The sequence below is a fragment of the Mercenaria mercenaria genome, chromosome 1 (assembly GCF_021730395.1).
Source record: "Mercenaria mercenaria strain notata chromosome 1, MADL_Memer_1, whole genome shotgun sequence".
In the NCBI taxonomy this organism is placed as follows: Eukaryota; Metazoa; Mollusca; class Bivalvia; order Venerida; family Veneridae; genus Mercenaria; species Mercenaria mercenaria.
The window spans coordinates 85,034,735-85,055,623 of record NC_069361.1 but is presented as its reverse complement, the minus strand read 5'-3'; the positions used below and the strand labels follow the sequence as shown (position 1 = coordinate 85,055,623).

Sequence of the window (20,889 nt, the reverse complement as noted above, 5' to 3'; positions counted from 1 at the left end):
ATCGTCAACAATTAGTCCACCCATGTCTTTCACGGTCGCCAAAAGGCGCTTAATTAATAATGTAAAATAGTCTAATCAATAATTTTAGAAAGTCATTTGAATTCAATGCACGCAATCAAGTAAATTAATAAAGTAACTGGTTTGATGAGTCTGTTCAAGAGTGAAAATGAAAAATGCTACATCTCTTAAACGCCCCCCCCCCCCGCCCCCATCCACACCCACCCACCCACCCAAACCAGCCATGAACTGGCTTAACCGGAACTCTGTGTTTCTTTCTTTTTTGAAAATATATTAAATTCAATGATTAAAATACAATAGGAATTATAACATCACTAGGTCCAACTATATGGCAACAGTTTACAGGCGCCTCACCACACTTAAATAGTTCACAAATATAATGTTTGTAGTATAGAAAGTTACTAAGCAAAATAATAGCAGACTTTTTATTTAGACTCTCATTAGGAGGTAAAGAAAAGTACAGCACCTCGCATGTTCTGTAGATCCGGCTTTGAAAGAAACTGGTGGTAAAAATACATTAAATGACTGCTAGTTTAAAAGTCATCAGAAATTTCATCGAAGCAAACATTCTGACAAAGGTTAATTACTAATGGACAGTAAAATTATTAACGACAGACAAAAGGCACGTGACCCTCACAGTAGACCACTTTAAGCACTGAAATACAAAATGCTAAAAGACACAAAAATAATTTTGCTATCAGTTGTATTCTTTTAATAGTAATTCTTCAGTTCTATTCATGTTGCTTGTTGCATTCTTGTGGAGGAATAAAAACTGTCGGATCAGTGAGACCAAGTTTAACGTCATATTATCTGAAAGAAAAAAAAATCATAATGAAGTCCATGGCATGACATATGTACAATAATAAATCAGAAAACTAAAGGAAAATTTCATATCATACACTAAACAGAATCATGTTTTAATATGTTCTTGAAACCTTTAGCCTGCTGCGGCAAATAATTCTGCCTTTACCACCAGTGCCTGCACAGACGTTCGCTATTCAAAAGTAAATTTTCAGTGAACACCCCTTCGAATAATAAATGGTATTGCCCAAATTGAATGATGGACCAGTTTATTTCTGGATTACTAGGCTAAAGGTGTTTAAGACGCCAATCCAACACGCTTTAGTTATCATGTTATGCAACTAGAAAAATAGGCAATTACATAATATATAGTAAAACGCGAAAGTTTATGCATTAAACTGTGTGTACGTTCTTTTTATTCATTTTCAAATATAACTACTAAATTTATTACTTTTTAATTTCATTTGTATAAAGCAAGAAAACTTTACGTTTCATGAAAATGTTCTTCTGTCGTGTTACTGCGAACATCAAAATTGACTGGAACACAGTCCGGAGTAGTCACTTGAACATAATATTCTGCTGAAAAAAAATGGTAGTAAATGTATAACAACAACAGTAATTATAATAAAATTATTAGCAGTAGTAGTAGTATTACTATTTTCATTATTATATAGTATGATAGGAATTGTCATGCTCATCATCGTCACCAGACAGCCTCAGTTGGCTGGTGGTAGAGCGTCCGCTTCGAGAGCGGGAGGTTGTGGGTTCGATCCCTGGCAGCGTCATACCAAAGACGAAAAAAAGGTACTAGTGGCTTCCTCGCTTGGCTCCCAGCATTAAAAGCATAGCGCTAGGACTGGTCAGCCCGGTGCTTCTGTGGAGTATCATGTCACGTGTCTACGGCGTGATATATATCCCAGTAAGGCAGCACTATAAGGTTGAGCATTTTGCCCACTGCTACAAGAAGACACCGTCGTTTAAGAATATGACTGAAAAAATTATTCCCAAACAGTTACCTTATAAAGTAAATGACATTTCGCAGTTCGAACTGATATTTTCGTAATGTTTATTACACAATGCAGCGGGCGTGATTTCCGGTATTCATTCCGGGGTGTCTTACTTTTTATATTGCAGAGCAAATATCGACAGAAAGAAAAACATGATTATCTAAAAGCTGTCTGTGAGTGAGCAAGATATTGGAATCTTTGCCGAAATGTCCTTTGATAAGCAAAAATACTAAGAAATATTTTACCTCCATCTTCAAATTTGCCATCAAAATATAATGTTGTAATATGCTCTTAAGGAATCTGAGCAGCGCCAAACTCGTACACGAAACGTGCATCCGGGGGGACGCAAATCCAATCGGTCGGAAAGGCCTGGTCATTTTGGTCACATTACACTGTTTGGTTCTAAGGTTCTGTATTCTGTTCCCTGAGAAGAAAAAGGGTTCAAAATTAAAAAAAAATGCTTTAATGCTTGCTATTTAATGCACATACCCAGCCTCAGTGGTACGCCTTTCTTAATTCATTTATAGCATATCAGACAAAAATGTGATAAACACGACTATGAGAAACAGATCCTGATGTAGACAATACATCTCTTTTTTCTCCACAAAATCCACCTTTTATTTCACTTGATTTCTACAAGTTCAGTATTAATGAAAAAATATGTTATTACTATGTATATCAATTAACCGCGGTGTTCATTGCGTACCCCAATATCCCGGCATCCTGTTTACTTGCTTTCCGGCATTTTTGTTAACATCAGGTTGGGAATGGTAGGAAACCCTAATCAAAAATCAGGAGTAGCGATATTTCCAACGCTGTTGAAATATTTTGGCCTCTAATGTTGTCAGTTTTCTCGAAAGATTGAAAGGCCCAAATGATAATATCATGGAAAACTTCAATTATCGGCTGCTATATCAGATATATTGCTACTCTTAAGACATTTATTTCCACAGAAATAAACTTGTTTCGTCACTGCATCGGATGTTGACCAAATTCCGCTTTGGCTGTGTGTTCAGGGCAAAAGTTTTGCGAATTTTAACGGTTTCAGGCGAAAAAAACGTAAAATTGTAACTGAATACTAACGTCTGTGTAAAAAAGTACTTAAATATTACCAAATACCTGTGTGTAACAGAATACATGTACTAAAACATAACAGAATACTTAATATCTGTGTTACAGGCTACAAAACAGGACACTTAGTAGCAGTGTAACAGAAAACTTAACAGAATGCTTAGTATCTTCGTAAAAATTCTAGTATCTTTGTTATCTGTATAAAAGAATACTTGCGATATTATGAAAGCATGCGGTTCCAGTTTGACAGACTGTCAACCTTGCGTACTACGGAAAAGTAAGTTTGAGTTACTTATTATCAATAAAATCTATAGAAAGATCCTTTGGACGCATAGAATGCAAACAAGCAGAATAATAGCAGACTCGGTTTGAATGAATCTGTTCATGAGAGATAATGAAATGTGCAACACCTCTCACGCCCCATAGCACCGGCTTAAGCGGAATTAATACATTGTGTTATAGGTTCTGTGAAGAGACCTCACAGGAGCGGTACTGAAGAGACCCGGATTCAATCTTGAAGATAATTTCCATCAGGACAACGCGCCTTCGCATATTGCACAGGTTACTTTGCTAGAGATAGAACTTCCCAGATTTTAGCTCATTGAGCACCCGGCTTATAAAAATTTACCGGACCTTTTCCCAATAGATTTCTGGGTGTTTCCCGTTGTCAAGTCAGCTGTGAAGGGTTATAGGTTTGATTCCTGTCTGAAACTGTCCCGCGCTATGTACGGTGTAGTCTCTGGTTTAGTGTAAACTTCTTATTCTGACATATTCGACCAATCATTGGAATGCTAGACATGACAAGTGGCGATTACTTGTTAAATTGTTGATACACTTCGGCGGTCTTATGCGACGTTGCCGCCGTCATTTACTGTTATGCAATGTTCCCCACTTACCTGATACTTGCTTTGTGTTTATAAAAATGATTTTAATGTTTCATGTACTATTGTCATAAAATTTTCAGGAACTGTGCAATAAAAATGAACAACTAAATATATAAATTCTACGAATGTTGTATTTCTTAAAAGAAAGTTGCAGACCCAGTCCGGAGGATTCTGGATCACCCCTCGTATAGTAGTTATTAAATATCGTCATACAATTTAAATGACATGTTGCACAGACATTACCTACTTTCTTGGTTACGACTTAAAATGTTTTTTGGCCAGTTGACCATAATGAATTCTTCTTGTAATATTGCAGCGTATTTGAAATCGTAATACTAAATGTTATTTATTCCATAAATATGAATACATTGTACGGATAAAGCAATTCGATTTTCAAACTTCTGACATCAATTTGTCAAAAATGACATCATTAGGATAATGTAATATTAGTCAGGCTTTTGTCCTTTGTCCTAGTGTTTGCTTTATGTGAGTATGTGTGTGTTGGTCGTGTGTATGTCCGTGTGCTGGGTTAACGTTTATGGAGGCTGCATGTTTGGAATATGGCTTCCCCTGTTCGATATTTATCCTTGTCTTTTTAAATATATGTAACAAGGCGAGCAAAAATGTTGCATAATGAAGATATACTCAATATTGGTACCAGGGGCATGCGCGATACAGACCGGGTATTATTTCTCGAGACAGAGTTCGAAATGTAAATCTCACACATGATCATTTCATATTGAAAACAGCACTGATGGTAAAAAGAGCATTTAAAACATGATAAAAATATAACAAAAACCCCGTTTTATACACTAGGTGTCCTGAGGGGTGTTGCATATTCATTACTTTCCATGAACAGATTCAGTCAAACCGAGTCTGCTATTATTTTTTTTGTTTGTGTGCCACCACAGAATCTTCCTATCTATTTTATTAACTATCACAACAGCAATTTTGGGAAGTCGTGTAGCATGGACCGTAAAGTATCCCCGAACTTTGATTCAGTGTTGTGATATTACCTGTTCCTTTGTGTTCATGGAGTCTATGAAATCCCTATGTTATAGAATTCCTCTTAAGCCGGATCTATTGGGTTTGAGAGAGTATTGCACTTGCCATTACTTACCTTGAAGATAATTAATCAAATAATGTTATTTGCTTGGTTACATTTTATGTTTTCAAAATTCTTGTAGATTTTATTACATCCAGCCTTCCAGTGCGGTGTTGCGGCCGTAAAAGCCTCCCTTACTTAGATTATATGTTGTCATATTTTTATCATTTTTTGGATCATGGAGTGTATTCAAAATCTGTGTATTAGAAGTCTGCTTAAACCCAATGATTCCTTTTTATTACTTACCATGAACAAGTTCAGTCTGCTGTTGTTTTGCTTGATTGCATTCTATGCTTTCAGGAGGTCTTCTTATAAATTTTATTATGACTGCCACTTTCAATTCGTTCAAATATACTAACCACAGAGTGGTGGTGCCTGACCCCCAAGTATCTGTGGTTTTCGTAATGCAAAATGGAAGACGACTTTACCTCTAAATTCTACACTGTTTATTCAAGTCCATTGTTTTCTCGTTAAGAGCTAGTGTATTATTTTACTTGGGATCATATGTTGCTTTAAATGGCATTGCAGTGTAATATATCATTGTTCATTTACATCGAAATGTGAAATTATCAGCAGATGGTTGCTCAACAAAAACAATTCTGTATTATATTTATTCTAAAGTGGTTACATTTGATATCGTGTCTATAATTGTTAAAATGTATTATTATATTATATTATAATATGATGAATTATAAGACCAGTTGATAAATGTGAATAATCAATTGATTAATAACACAGCAAAAGTTAAAGCTACCTATCGAAGTTGGACAGACAGCTGCTGGTTTTTTAATAATTAAATATAAGAAAGAAAATGAGAATACTTTACATGTACAAAATATTTTCCATCAATATCTAAAAACAGAATTGTATGAACATAACACGTAACATAATATTATAAAAAATGCAATAATATTTGCTGAAGCATATATAAATAAAAGAAATGTGATATGATATACATCAGTTACATACAGAATGTGTATCTTTTAATCTGCAAACTTATTTTTTGGTACATTGTTATTACTTCTTATTAAAGCAATGAAAGCACCAAACAATTACGTATAAACAGTTTCTGCCAAAAATACATACATTTAAGCTAACTGTATGATATTCATAAAAGTGCAATGCACGCGGACTTAAACTTTAAGAGTTTTCATCAGATCCACTTTACATATTGAAAAGTACAATGGTCTCAAATTTTTATAATAGAATTTAAATTTGCTTTAATTAGGTCCTTCAGAAATTCCAATTGTGATCACTCATTTAAAATGTCACGGCAGTAGTGAACATATACTAATAACCACTTTATAAGTAAATAAAAATTTGTAAATCTTATATTCATCAATTCAAACAGTTTGGCTGGTTTATCCGGGACACATGCGCGTATTTCAGCGTTACATCATTTCCAAAACAGATGGCAGTAGTTTTAGAAATGCGGCAATAACTTTCATATTTCTGAATGGAACATATAAGGTTGAGCACTTACTTTCTTAAGTAAATCATTTCTTATACGATAATCATGGTTTCGATTTACAATTTGACGAAAGGTTGTTTTTGAAATAATTTGGTGCGGAGAGCAAAGTCATTAAAGATCGGTTTGGAAACATGTTTACTTGGAATTATAAGAAATAAATCAATGTTTGTTTTGGCGTTTATGCATGTGTAAACATTCTCATGCAAATATTGAATAAATAGAGAATATTTGTTTGTTTTAGTGTAAGATCGAAATATATTTCACCGAGTGAACACTATAATGCAATATTTTCACGAGTCGCGCAGCCACGAGTGAAAATGTAAATTATGGTGTTCACGAGTGAAATATATTTCGATCTTACACTGAAACAAACACATTTTCTATTTATTTTAAGTATTTTAAATGGCTTTAACAAAATTATATCCAGTTTGTACGCGCAACGTCACGTGCATCGCATCATGACGTCATTATGTCGTGACGTCAGGGTATCTTTGAAGAAGAATTGTAAATAGTTCTATTACGTTTCCTGATTTCTTTTATATTTTATTATGATAGAATGTATATATTTATGTTCCTGTTAGTATTTCTATACATCTATATCTTTACTGAAGTATATTTTGCAAGGAATTACCTATTATCTATATAATTCATATTCTTTCGCATTCAAGTGTAGTTCCGTACCAGTGAAAAATAAAAATGATATTTTCACTGTCTGAAACAGTGAAAATATCAAATTTATTTTACTGATAAATTTCAGTATTCCACTGAAGAGCATAAAATAAAGTACCAAAATGTTTTTTTCTTTTGTTCTTGTATATATTAACCCTACCTTCGAGGCTTTACTAGTATTCAATATGTACGTAATTTGGCAGAGTTTACCAAATATGAATATCTGAGGAAAATGATTTGATTCTATGACAAATTTCAAATGCTTTCTTGAAAAAAGTGAAGTAATATTTTATTAACTATACAAGTAAACAGCACACCAGCCATTGGTTGAGCTCATATTCAATTATGTTATATACCTTCGTAGTCAATGGGTTTCTACTTTTACAACCTTGATTGCACATCATAAGGCAAATCATTTTAGCCTTGTACTTTAATCTATCCTGGGTATTCTCGAAGTTGTCATAACATTTAAACAGTCTGACACCGTATGGTACCTTCTTTTAATAGTTTTATCACCTCACGATTGTCAGCTTCTACAGTACTGTTATTGTCCAGAAGATGCTTGATCATGTCCAGAGAACAAAGTGAAGGAGCAAGTCATACAGCAGCATTTTATCTCTTTAGTTTTGCCATCTTCGTCTTCCATAAACGCTTTTAATGTCCTCGGCTTCAGGAGAACCACGTCATTCTTGCTTTTTGAAACTTGAACAATTTTTTCAAGTTCCATTCTTAGTGATGATTCTTCTTTGGAGAGTGATCTTCCTTCACTCATCAAATCACAAATGGAAGATCGCAAATTGGTTCCCTCTGTTTTTTGCTCCAGAAAACGACGTAAAGCCTTTTCCATTGGACCTAATTCTCTTTCATTTGGTTTGTCCTTGTAGTACGACTGAAATATGTATAAGTACTTTTTTACAGTATCTCTTATGTTTGCAGTTTAGTTTTCAGTCTTAATCAACTATGTATTTGTGTATTCGTGTCAGTTTTTGAGTTACAACTAAATTATGAAGTAATCTAAACCTCCACGTAAACAATGATATACTTTGCATTGAGACAAGTTTCCGAAGTTCCTAAGGAAAGTAATAAGGTTTTGTGTCAGCACTAAAACGTGCATTTTAGAGAACAAAGTTTATAACGTTCTATTTTTTAATATATTTGTTTCAGTAAGAACGTTTATCTTAGTCTTCGCTATCCAGCTGTTTTGCGGATTGTAGTAAGTTCTGTAAAGAAGCTTGCGTGCATCTGAAATAAGTCCCAGACAGGCACCATAAGTGTCACCTGGAAAGTCGCCGAACAACCTGAACTGTGTCGTTGTGTCTTTCTGTCTGTTTGTTTTTCTAGGTTTTACGTTGCACCGACACAATTGTTAGGCATATGGCGACTTTCCATCTTTGATGGTGCAGGAAGACACCAGTTGCCCCTCCGTGCATATTTCATTATGGGCAGGCACCGAACGTCAGTAAGCCAGTGGATGGCTTTTTCACATGAAGAATTCAACGCCCGAGTGAGGCTTGAATCCACATCGGTAAGGGGCAAGTGATTCGAAGTCAGCGACCTTAACTAGTCGACCACGGATGCTCCCGATGTGTCTTTAAATCGAACAAATAACTCTCTTACTTAACACTAAATATTAAAGTCCCGTTAATACCTTAATGGAATCATAAGCGCTATTGTAAAGTGCAATCAGCAGGTTGATAACCACGATGGTGAATATAGCAACATATGCTCCAAAGTAGAACCTAGAGAACCACCACACCCAGTTACCTCCGCTCTTGTCAGACTCCAGAATAGCTAATGTGGCATATATTTCATCACCATTTACAATAGCAAACAACGTTTCAGCAGCAGCTGCTGGCGTTTGGAACTTGAAAGAAAAATAAAATAAATATATAACGTTATGAGAACCAACCTAACCTTGAGATAAGTAAGTAAAAATATACCTGTTATCTTTAGGCACACAATTCATTTTAAAACAGTTAGTTTTCTACTCAAGTGCAATAATTTTTAATAACAAGACAAATGCCAGTTTATACGATACGCGGCATTTTCGCGAACATGGGCTTGTTGTTAAGATTAAATTGCTATTTCAGAAGTAGACAATAAAACTAAGTTTTGAGTGAGCCCTAGCTGCTATTTATGGTGACATGAAAAGTACTTTTCCGTTGTTTCTCTTCAGCCTTGATCTCACATTCCCGGTGACGGCCCCGGTTCCTCCCGGTAAACATTAGCCGGTATACCTGGGTGAACCGTGACATTTTTTGCAAAACTGTAAGTGGGATCTAATATCTCCCGACGGTGTCACGGTAAACACCCGATAATGAAGCAGAATCTACACTTTGACCCCGGTTTAATCCCGGTCTGACACCAGATATCCACGGTGATTGTCCAGCGTGAACCCAATTGATCCCGGTGTAATCCCGAGTGACCCGGGTCGTAGCCGTCATAGCCCGGCTGTGATCCGGTGACACACCGGCGCTTACCGGTACTTACTCGGTAGCATATAAAACTAGGATTTTCACAGTGTTTTTATATACTGTATCATCATATTACGTTATGTCACCGCAACTTCACCGTCTGTTACCGTCGTAGATCCGTGACCTAACCTTCTGTCACCGTCGTGTTGCCGGAATCACCCGGCACACACCTTGTTAAACCCTTACAGTACGTTGTGAAACGGGGTTCTACCGGACTCAACCTGAGGTTTGCTGGCATTTTCCGGCTATAACCAGGAATTAATCGGCAAATAAATCTGGGCTTACCGTAACCTTCCCTACCTCCACCGACACAAGACGGAGCCATACCGTACTTCGCCAGCTCTATGCCGTCCCGGGGCCGGAGTTCCCCTCAGCTCTACCGTGTATAAAGTGATTGCCAGTGACCCCGGATTACTACGGAAGAACACGGTAGACACACGGTGGATATCCGGAAATTGCCGGCATTGCGCCGATATTGCACGGAATATGCCGGTTTCGGTCATCGTTCCCGGTGATTCCCGGTTGTATTAAACATTTGAAAACAACCGGGGCCGTTTGCCGGTTCGACAAGGTTCATCAAGGATCTTTCCGGGCATTCACGGAATCGTCAAGGCTGACGCCGGTTCAACAAGGCTGAACAAGGTTTATCCCGGATCACTAAACAGGGATAAACCGAGAGACCAAACCGTGACAGTGAGATCGCAGCTTATCCAATCTACCACATATGTAATTGCTTATTCAGAAGTGGTTCATTTGCATATATCAAAGGTAAAACAATCACTAACACAAATATGTACAAATGTCATTTATTCTTAAATGACCGTTTTATCCTGATTATTAAGGTGGAGTGCGACCTTTAAATTTTTTTTAAATACATCTATGAAAAATTAACGAAAGAAAATTGAGGATATTTCTGATTTATTCACGTTTTCCGTTTGGCTCTTATTTAAGTCACATTTTTTTGGTGCTCTGTCAAACTTGGCCACTAACGGCACTTTTTGGGCGTCATTTCTTGGCGTCATTTTCATTGTTTCTGTAAGGTTTTCAGCATATCCTTGTTTTAATTGGAAGCGAACACGAATGAAATTTATATACTTTTAAAAGTTTTAAAATTCCCTTTCCTGTGGTATAAATTTCGTGAATGATCTATGACGTACCTTAAGATTATGACGCATTAAAGCGTCAGACTTACACAAAATGTAACGTAGAGTTTAGCTGGAAAGTTGTCCGTTTTTCGAGTATAACATTTTTTCGGGTCGAGGAATTTTGTTTAAATTTCAATCATAAATGCGCAAGTAAATTTACTTGCGTTTGGTTAACTAAAAATTGTATGTCACCGAATTCGTTTTTTCAGTACGACCGATTATGTTTTCCCAACCCCGAGCTAAAATGCGACGTTATTTGGTGGTATTTTTAAAATTACGCTAAAGTTTCGGACGATTTCGGAAAACTTGTACTATGAAACATGTTGTCGACATTCTATCCTAAAAATATACGTTCAATGAAAGCATATTAATATAAATATAAGAAATAACACATATACAGTAAATCGAATGATAATAGAAACAAGAGGGCCAAGACGGCTCTAGGTCGCTCACCTGACAAACACACCATAACAGTCTAAACATGATCATTAAAATTGGAGCAAAAATCTTTAGTATAAACAAGTATTTTCTTTTATTTGACCTAGTGACCTAGTTTTTGACCCAGATAAAACATATTCGAACTTGACCTAGATTTCATCAAGGCTATCATTCTGGCCAAATTTCATGAAGATAAATTGAAAAATACAGCCTCTATCGCATACACAAGCTTTTTCTTTCATTTGACCTAGTGACCTAGTTTTTGACCCCAGACTACCCATATTCGTAATTGACCTAGATTTAATCAAGGCAACCATTCTGACCAAATTTTATGAAAATCCACTGTAAAATGCAGCCCCTATTGCATACACGATGTTTTTCCTTGATTTGACCTAGTGACCTAGTTTTTCAACCCAGATAACGGATTTTCGAATCTGACCTAGATTTAATCCAGGCTATCATTCTGCCCAAATTTCATGAAGATCAGTTGAAAAATACAGCCACCATCGCATACTCAATGTTTGTCTTTGATTTTACCTAGTGACCTACTTTTTGACCCCAGATAATCCATATTCAGATTCTATCTAGATTTCATTAAGGCAATAATTCTGACTTAATTTCAGGAAGATCAATTAAAAAATACAGCCTCTATTGCAAACACAATGTTTTTCTTTGATTTGACCTAGTGACCTACTTTTTCACCCCAGATGACCTATTTTTAAAGTCGGCCTAAATTTTATTTAGGTTATAATTCTGACTTAATTTCAGGAAGATTACTTGAAAAATACAGCCTCTATTGCATACACAAGGTTTTCCTTTGATTTGACCTAGTGACCTAGTTTTTTAACCAAGATGACCCATTTTCAAACTCGGCCTAAATTTCATCAATGTAATCATTCTGACCAAAATTCATGAAGATTAATTAAAAAATACAGCCTCTATTGCATACACAAGGTTTATCTTTGATTTGACCTAGGGACCTAGTTTTTGACCCCAGATGACCCATTTTCGAACTCGAACTAGATTTCATCAATGCAATCATTCTGTCCAAAATTCATGAAGATTAATTGAAAAATACAGCCTCTATCGCATACACAAGGATTTTCTTTGATTTGACCTAGTGACTTAGTTTTTGACCCCAGATGACCCATTTTCGAATTCGGCTAGATTTCATTAAGGTTATCATTCTGAACAAATTTCATGAAGATCAGTTGAAATACAGCCTCTATCGCATACACAAGGTTTTACTTTGATTTGACCTAGTGACCTAGTTTTTAACCCCAGATGACCCATTTTAAATCTCTGCCTAGATTTCATCAAGGTTATTATTCAGACCAAATTTCATGAAGATCAGTTGAAAAGTACAGTCTCTATCGCATACACAAGCTAAATGTTGACAGACAGGCGACAGACAGACAGACAGACAGGCGACAGACGCCGGACATTGAGTGATCACAAAAACGCACCTGAGCATGCTCAGGTGAGCTAAAAAGAAGTCCCGGCTAGTTTTGAGTTGCGAACTTTTGGTTTTTACTTCAATTATAATTTTTAATTTTAATACGTGATTTTAATGAAATTACTTCTGTCAAAAAAGCGCATCATTAAATTTTTATATTATCTTCATTATTAGTATTGGGTGTGAATATATGTTATAATGGACTCATGCATCGTGTTAGAATCGAAATAAGAAGTTCCTAAGTGAGATTTATCGTAGAATATATCTAATTTTTTTGGTTAGGGTTAACGTCGCACTCCATAGAAGCAATATAAAACTGATCAGGAGAGGGTATGGGTGTAGGGACAATGTCATAGCATATGAGCATGTTGTTGTCTTGGTCATTGACTAATAAAGTTTGTGTCGGCAGATTACTGTTGCTCTTTTATCAAAATTCCGATCAAAATTTATAAATTTTGTTGTTTATTTTTCTTGCTCCACTTGCACTTGTTATTGTAAATACATATTTAATTCTGAAAACACTTAAAATTCCAAATACATACAGGATTTCAGATGCGTATATACTACAGCTGCTATTGACCATAAGACCAATTTGCTTAATGGGAACTGTCCGTCACTAGTAAAATTTGGAAGGATAAGCAACCGTGTCTGTAACAACAGACTATGAATTCCAAAGCATTATTTCCTAAATAAAAACAAGTTACCTATCCCATAATCAAAGAGAATCAACGACAGCAAAAAGAACAGATAATAAGTTATCATTTAGACTTTGTTATCCTCATTGCCATAGTATAGCACTCAATTTCAGTCATATAAACTATCAGTTCATTAATTTCTACATGGAAATCATACCGTATCATTTCCGTGTCATTATACTGCAAAACACTTACTAAACCCTACATCACTCCGTCGAGGAAGGGGTTAGTATAAAGAAACCAAATTTCAATTCCTGCCGCCTTCTTCTTATGTCCTTACACTCATCTCCCAAAATTTACTTCAGAAAAAAATATATCAATCAAAATTAATCATGCCATGAATTTCCCAGTCCAGTACTTCCACTTTATATTTCCCGCAGTAGTGCACTATGACAAGTCTATATCTGCATGTAGTTCTCGTGTGGCTATCAGTGGGTAACATTATTAACCGTTAATAAGTAGGCTATAGTATTTATACGACTTTACAACTTTGCTTTGCACGGAATGTCACAGGTCAAAGGGTTAGGTAGGCTGGCTGTACTAATCACTATAACCTAGCGCTGAGTTAACAAACTGTAGGGAATCTAAAATGATAATATATTCATGGCATGTAACGCGCGAAATGATTATACGTCCTACACCTTAATACGTTTGAAATACGGTAATCCCTCGATTTCTTTTAAATAAAAACGTGGAAAACCACAGGTCACCCAACACGGCATAAACGAAAATGTTGCAGGTTCGGTTTGATTGACGGTAGTGGAAGTGCAAGCCCTCTAGCCCCGATATGAGCAGAACTAAACATGTTTTACACATGTTATAAGTACCAGAAAGTAATTTAGAAACCTAGGATATACATATGTGCATATTGCCTTTTGTTTGAATAAACTGTCGGTCTGTCGGTCGGTCGGTCGGTCGGTCTCGGTCTCGGTCTCGGTCTCGGTCTCTGTATCTATCTATCTATCTATCTATCTAATCTAATCTAATTAATAATCTAATCTAATCTAATCTAATCTAATCTAATTTAATCTAATCTATCTATCTATCTATCTGTGCAATAAATACTCAGTTAATATTTAAATACTAATATCGTCTGCACAATTCCTTTATCATTGTTTCGTGATATAGATTCTATATTTCAGCCTTAACACCTGTCACAAGACTTTTGTCTCTGTATAAATATTTACTTGATGGTTTCCAATAACGTAGTGATTCATTTCACTGAAACTGTTTTAAAGTTTTGAAAGGAAGGTGATTGCGATATCAAAAACATGCAACAGATGGCAAACAATAACTTGGTCTAGAAATCAATATAATGCTTACTGCAATATTTTAAAGAGAATTAACCGTAAATTTAGGTGAAGAATGAAATAAGAATCTGTTGAAATAGCTGCATCATTTTGTCTGTTTTCAAATTGTGCATAAGTCAAAGTTTGCCCTCATCAGTCTGATCAGTTCAAAGGCATTCTAGAGTATTTACTGCAAGGTACTTTGCATATATTCTGTTGTAACACGTATGAACACATGTATACTTTATTTAAAGGTCCATTACTAAAACCCGAACGAGTATTATATGAAAACCAGAGTTTGTAGCTGAGACTTCCTATTTACTGAATATATGGCCCACTGCATCGGTTCTGACCAAATAGTCATGAATATGTTCAAGAATAACTAACAAATAAACAAAAACTGTTGCCTATGTCAAACCGAAAGTATGCTTTCAGACTGCTTAAGAACCCGTCGAGCATCTTCGGACTTTTTCGGAAGAATCCTCCGAAAGAGGCTATAATTTATAAATAGATGCAAAATATATCATATGCCCAAACGATAACGTGATTTTTACAAATTTAGCACATGGAATTCAACAATTTTGTAACTCACAAAAACTTAATGAAAATCATTCTTATAATACAGGTAATATACAGCTATACTACAAGTTTTCATAAGGACAATTCAGGCCCTTCCCGAATAAAAGTGTTTTTACAACTTCGTCTGTAAACTTTTTCAGTTAATCTCTTTTCAGTATAATTTTAAGAATATAAATGAGTAACTGTCTTACACTGCAGAAACAAAGTATGATTGAAATTTACCTAAATACACTTATTTATGTACACATGGCTACATTAATTTAATAAGATTTTAGACTTTGTTGCGCGTCTTAAATGGATATTCGTTTGAAACAATTTTAAAATCACGTGATCCCGAAGAATATCCGACCGATTACGGAAAAGCGATAAACACGAAAGTAGAACAAAATGACCCCCATGTCAGTCTAAGAAAATACAGAAACAATCATTTGTTTCTTTGTACATGTGTTGATTTCAAGGGAATATTGCACGGCTATCGTAATGTTTAGTACTATATTTCAAAATGTGTAGTCTTTTTTTAAGATTTATGTCTATTTATTTGTATTTATTTTGCACCTTTAAGAATTGAATAATAATTTCTGTGCGTTTATACGGGTATAAAGTACATTGGGCTTCCTGCAAATTCATGAATCACACAAGCGATACTTGGCCTTCCAGTGTGGTTCATAACCATATGAACGCGCAAAAAAAATAGCATTCAATTCCTATATTTACATTTTACGATACCTTGCTACAAAAATAACTGATTTGCTTTCTAGAAGTATCAGAAAATCAAATAAATGTCAAGATATCCTTCCGTCATCCTATAACAGAACAGTCAAAAAGGTCCGCCCGTGTTTCAACGATAATTTGCCTTCCGATAAAAATAGTTCCTGGTTTTGGTTTGAAATATTTTAACTCCAGTGAAAATTCATACAGTCGTGTTCTGTGATCTTTGACACCAGAAAAATTAATTAAAGCTATAATTAAATGTTCTTTTTCAAAGTTTTGGTGTCCAATTTTGAAAAATTTTTGGAACATGGCCATTCTGTTCATTGATTAAATATGTTGATGTTTTAATGTATTTAAAAGTTAATGCCTTATGTAATACAAAATTAATGATGCTTGTTCTACAGAAATTAGCCTTGAACATTATGCCATTCTGTTATAAAACTTCCATTTGGCAAGTGATTTGAAGTCGGCGACCTTATCGTAGAATAACCTGAGTTTTTCGTTCTTACGCATAAGAATTCAATCATAATCACACATTAAACTCGAATGCTAACTAAGATAATTATAATTGAAAAAAATCTCGACAATTCACAGCTCAAAACTAGCCGGGACTTCATTTTTCTATTATAATTCGAATTATAGGCCTATGTGTTATTTTCTTATATTTCAGTATACTATGCTAACATTAAACGTATAAATTATCGAAATCATGTCGACAATAAGCTCCATAGTGCAAATTTTCCGAAATCGTCCAAAACTATCAGCGTATTTTTAAAAATACCACCAAGTAACATCGCGTTTACTTCATTTTTCTATTATAATTCGATTTACTGTATATGTGATATTTTTTATATTTCAGTATATGCTTTCGTTGAACGTATATTGCTACGATAAAATGTCGACATAGTACAAGTTTTCCGAAATCGTCCGAAACTTTAGCGTAACTTTAAAAATACCACCAAATAACGTCGCATTTTAGCTCGGGGTGGGGAAACAAAATCGGTCGTACTGAAAAAACGAATTCGGTGACATACAGTTTTTTGTTAATCAAACGCAAGTAAATATACTTGCGCTTTTATTATTGAAATTTACAAAAAATTCCTCGACCCAAAAAATGTTATACTTAAGAAACGGACAACTTTCCAGCTAAACTCTACGTTACATTTTGTGTAAGTCTGACGCTTTAATGCGTCATAATCTTAAGGTACGTCATAGATCATTCACGAAAGTTATACCACAGGAAAGGGAATTTTAAATCTTTTAAAAATATATAAATTTCATTCTTGTCCGCTTCCAACTGAAATAGGGATATGCTGAAAACCTTACAGAAACATTGAAAATGACGCCAAGAAATGATGCCCAAAAGTGCCGTTAGTGGCCAAGTTTGACAGCGCACCAAACAAATGTGGCTTAAATAAGAGTCAAACGGAAAACGGGAATAAATCAGAAATATCCTCAATTTTCTATCGTTAATTTTTCATAGATGTATTTTTAAAAAAAAATAAAGGTCGCACTCCACCTTAAAATGACCAAACGTTTATAAAAATAATCACACAAAATTGCATATGTTTTATGCACAACCTACTCATATTCACAGGTGGGTGATAAAAATCACTATTCCAATTCCCCCCTCCCCCCGACCCCTTAAACACACACACCCCATTAGTTCGGTTACGCCAGGTGAAAACATGTTTTTTAACTGGGTAATATAAGTTCTTCCTACAATAGCAAAATATTTTTTATATATATATAATAATTATAATAGTCCAGAGCAATTTCAAACCAACCTTAACATGGTACGGAGCCATTACAACATACCCACACACCCAGAAAGCAACGAATAAGACACCAACGCATATGAGATATGCCAACACATCCCAGAAAGCTCTGTACAGTGTGCTAAATAATAACTGAAATAGAAAAAAACTATATACACATCTGTAATTTTATAAATTTGGCAGTATTAAAGCTATTCCACTTTTATTTATTCGAGACTGTGTTCGAGAGATTCTCTGGCCTTTAGCATTGTATAAAATATACTTAATCTTCTTTTTTTAAGTTTTATGAGCAAAGCAGTCAGTACTGGATCTTTGTGTTTTTGTGCCCTCTGTTTAGTTATAAATGCACGGACAACATACTGCTTTTATGTTAAGTATTCCTACCGTATAATATTTTTGTTTTGTAAAATTCATGTACTATTTAATGATTTTTATATTATCAAGTTAAACAATTCTGAATTTGTTATAATTTTGAAACCTTATGTGGTTTAATAGCCTTCACACTGCGATGAACATATGCATGCTCCTCTTCACAAGGGTGTGTCTGAGTTTAAAATATAAGTAAATATTATGTACGTTGCTAATTCAACTTGAATAAAACAAGGTAAAGCAAATCTTACATGGAATTTATTGTGGAATTTGAAGAACCGTAGAAGACTGAGCCACGCAAGAATACAACCAACTCCTAGCCAAACTGTGTAAGAGTCCAGAATTTCCAGAACCCATTCACTGTGCTATGTCAGTTATATTGGATAAACAATCTATTAATTTTTAATTCCATTTTCTGAATTCTAATAAACAACAGATGTATTCTGATGAAATATATTTATCACTAATCATAGGTGTAGATTATTACTTAAAAAAAAGGTGAATACATGTACATGTGAACTAGAATTAAACAAAAAGTTTAACGTGTATTGATTTAATTAAGAAAAGTAGGGTGAAAAAATGTGACAATACCTGTGTATTAAACACAATCCAAATTGTTCCGTATAACGTCATTACGTCAGAAAAGAGTACGGTTATATCCCAGTATTTTACAAAACGTAAGTACTCTGATGTGGGTAGATCAACTTTACCCTTATCATTGGCCCCATAGTACGATATGTAGTGCTTCTTCATAAAATGTTTCGTTTTCTTAAATAGGTAAGTGATTCTTAATGAGCTACTAGTACTGATTTTTATAAAGAAGAAATTATATGAGCAAAAATAAATATTGTTTTTACACCACTTTTAAATACAAATTTCAACACAAAATTCTACAAATTCGCAAGGAACAAACATTTCAAAATAAACGTACGGCATGTAAAGTATAGCATTCATTCCTTGATAATACTTCTTATCCCTTAGTCTGCTGGCGGCAAGCAATTCTGTCATTGCGACCAGTGCAGACCAAGATCAGCCTGCACAGTGCAGTCTGATCATGGTCTGCACTGTTCGCCATTCAGTCAGTATATTTTGGTAAGCATCCCTTTTAACAGTTAACGGTACTGTACAAATTGAAAAGATGGACAAGTTCATTATAAAAATTTAGGAAGGTAACGGTTAAATAAATAAGCAGATACTAGATAATGATTAAATTTTAAACAAGCAAATTCGATGAATTGGTATCCCCCGCCGAATATGGGTTTGTGGTGAGGAATGGCAAAGAAATTCATCGGGCAAAAAAGTTAATGATGTTACTAAGAAGCAAATAATTCCTTCCATTACATTTGAACTTAGAAGAACAGGTGTCTTTAAGAGAGTGTGGGTTGTGACGTGGAGGTGGGGGAGTGGGGATGGCGGCGGGGGAGGTTACAACTTCACATGTTGATAAATATTCATGGAAGGTTTAAAAAAATAAAAAAAGGAATGAAAACATTTTTTTTCTTTAAAGGGTGTGACCGGGTGAGTGTACAAAACTTCACATGTTGATAATAAATATTGATGGAAAATAAAAGTTGAAAAAAAATGTTGGGAGGAGGAGGGTGCATGATCGGGGTGGTGGGGGAGCGAGGTGGGGGGAAAGGTACAATTTTGCATATCGATAAATGTTCATGGAAGGTTTAAGATTTAAACAAGAGGGTCATGATGACCCTGGATCGCTCGCCTGAGTAATATGAGCTACAATATTAAGAAAGTAGGTCTGTAGGTCACATTCATTGTCAATGAAAGTCAGTGTTAAGATCGCTGTGCAAAACTGTATATGTCATCCAAATTTCAAGGCTGTATCTTAAAAAACAAGAAAGTAGGTCAGTAGGTCAAGGTCACAGTCAAGTGATCCCTTATTACTTGGGGTCATCAGGTAATTATAATTAAACAGTCTAGGGAATCTGATCAGATAATTTTTGAAGTATTTTTGCTATATAACTCATATACAAGTGAACCCCAGGGCGGGGCTCCTTTTCTTCCCAGGGGCATAATTTGAAAAATCTTGATAGAGAACCACTAGGCAATGCTACATACCAAATATCAAAGGCCTAGGCCTTGAACTTCCAGACAAAAAGATTTTTAAAGATTTTTTTCGATATAAGCCTATGCAAAACTTGGGACCCCCAGGGTGGGGCCTCTTTTCATCAAGGGGGCATAATTTGAATAATTTTGGTAGAGGACCACTAGGCAATGCAACATACTAAATATCAAAAGCCTAGGCCTTACAGTTTCAGACAAGAAGATTATTTTTTTAAATCTTATATAAATCTATGTAAAAATACTGACCCCCTGGGCAGGGACTGTTTTCACCCCAGGATAATAATTTGAATAATCTTGATAGAGGACCACAAGGCAATGCTACATACCAAATATCAAAGGCCTAGGTTTTGTGGTTTCAGACAAAAAGATTTTTAAAGGTTTTTTCCTATATAAGTCTATGTAAAATTCGGGACCACCGGGGTGGGGTCTCTTTTCACCCCAGGCGCACAATTTGAATAATCTTCATAGAGGACCATTAGATGATGTCACATGCCAAATATCAAGGCTCTACGCCTTGCGGATTTGGACAAGAAGACTTTTTTTTTCCTTTTGGTTGCTATGGCAACCAGAGTTATGCATGGAATTCAATTCTTTGAACAATTTTGAAAGTGGGGCACTTCTGCCCAGTGTTTTTCAAGAAGAAGATTTTTTAAGAAAATGTTGACGGACGGACGACACACGACGGAGAACGGACGACGGACATTGAGCGATCACAGAGCTAAAAAAAAATGAAAATGAAGAAAAACAATTTTTGTGGGTTGAAGGGGGGAGGGGTGTGACCAGTGTGGTAGGGGTGACCGAATATAGGTACACAATTTTACTAGATGATAATAAATGTTCATGGGAA

General features: G+C 35.2%; 1 protein-coding gene across 3 annotated transcripts in view; it reads right to left on the bottom strand.

Moving 5' to 3' along the window:
- Positions 1-457: 457 nt before the first annotated feature.
- LOC123531846 (mucolipin-3-like) overlaps positions 458-20,889 on the bottom strand; it is a 79,559-nt gene continuing 59,127 nt past the window's right edge. Inside the window, exons 13-19 of one of the 3 annotated variants that reach the window (XR_008372759.1) lie at positions 18,212-18,325; positions 17,601-17,723; positions 8,675-8,890; positions 7,383-7,915; positions 2,072-2,250; positions 1,308-1,398; positions 458-828 (exon numbers count right to left, since the gene is read on the bottom strand). Coding sequence is in view for 1 of the 3 variants with exons in the window: in XM_053553028.1 (XP_053409003.1) it covers positions 7,571-7,915; positions 8,675-8,890; positions 17,601-17,723; positions 18,212-18,325 (798 nt within the window). In the remaining 2 variants the exon portion in view is untranslated. Of the gene's footprint in view, positions 829-1,307; positions 1,399-2,071; positions 2,251-5,483; positions 7,916-8,674; positions 8,891-17,600; positions 17,724-18,211; positions 18,326-20,889 lie in introns of those variants that run through there. The other 2 variants (XR_008372760.1, XM_053553028.1) reach the window with 2 other exon arrangements.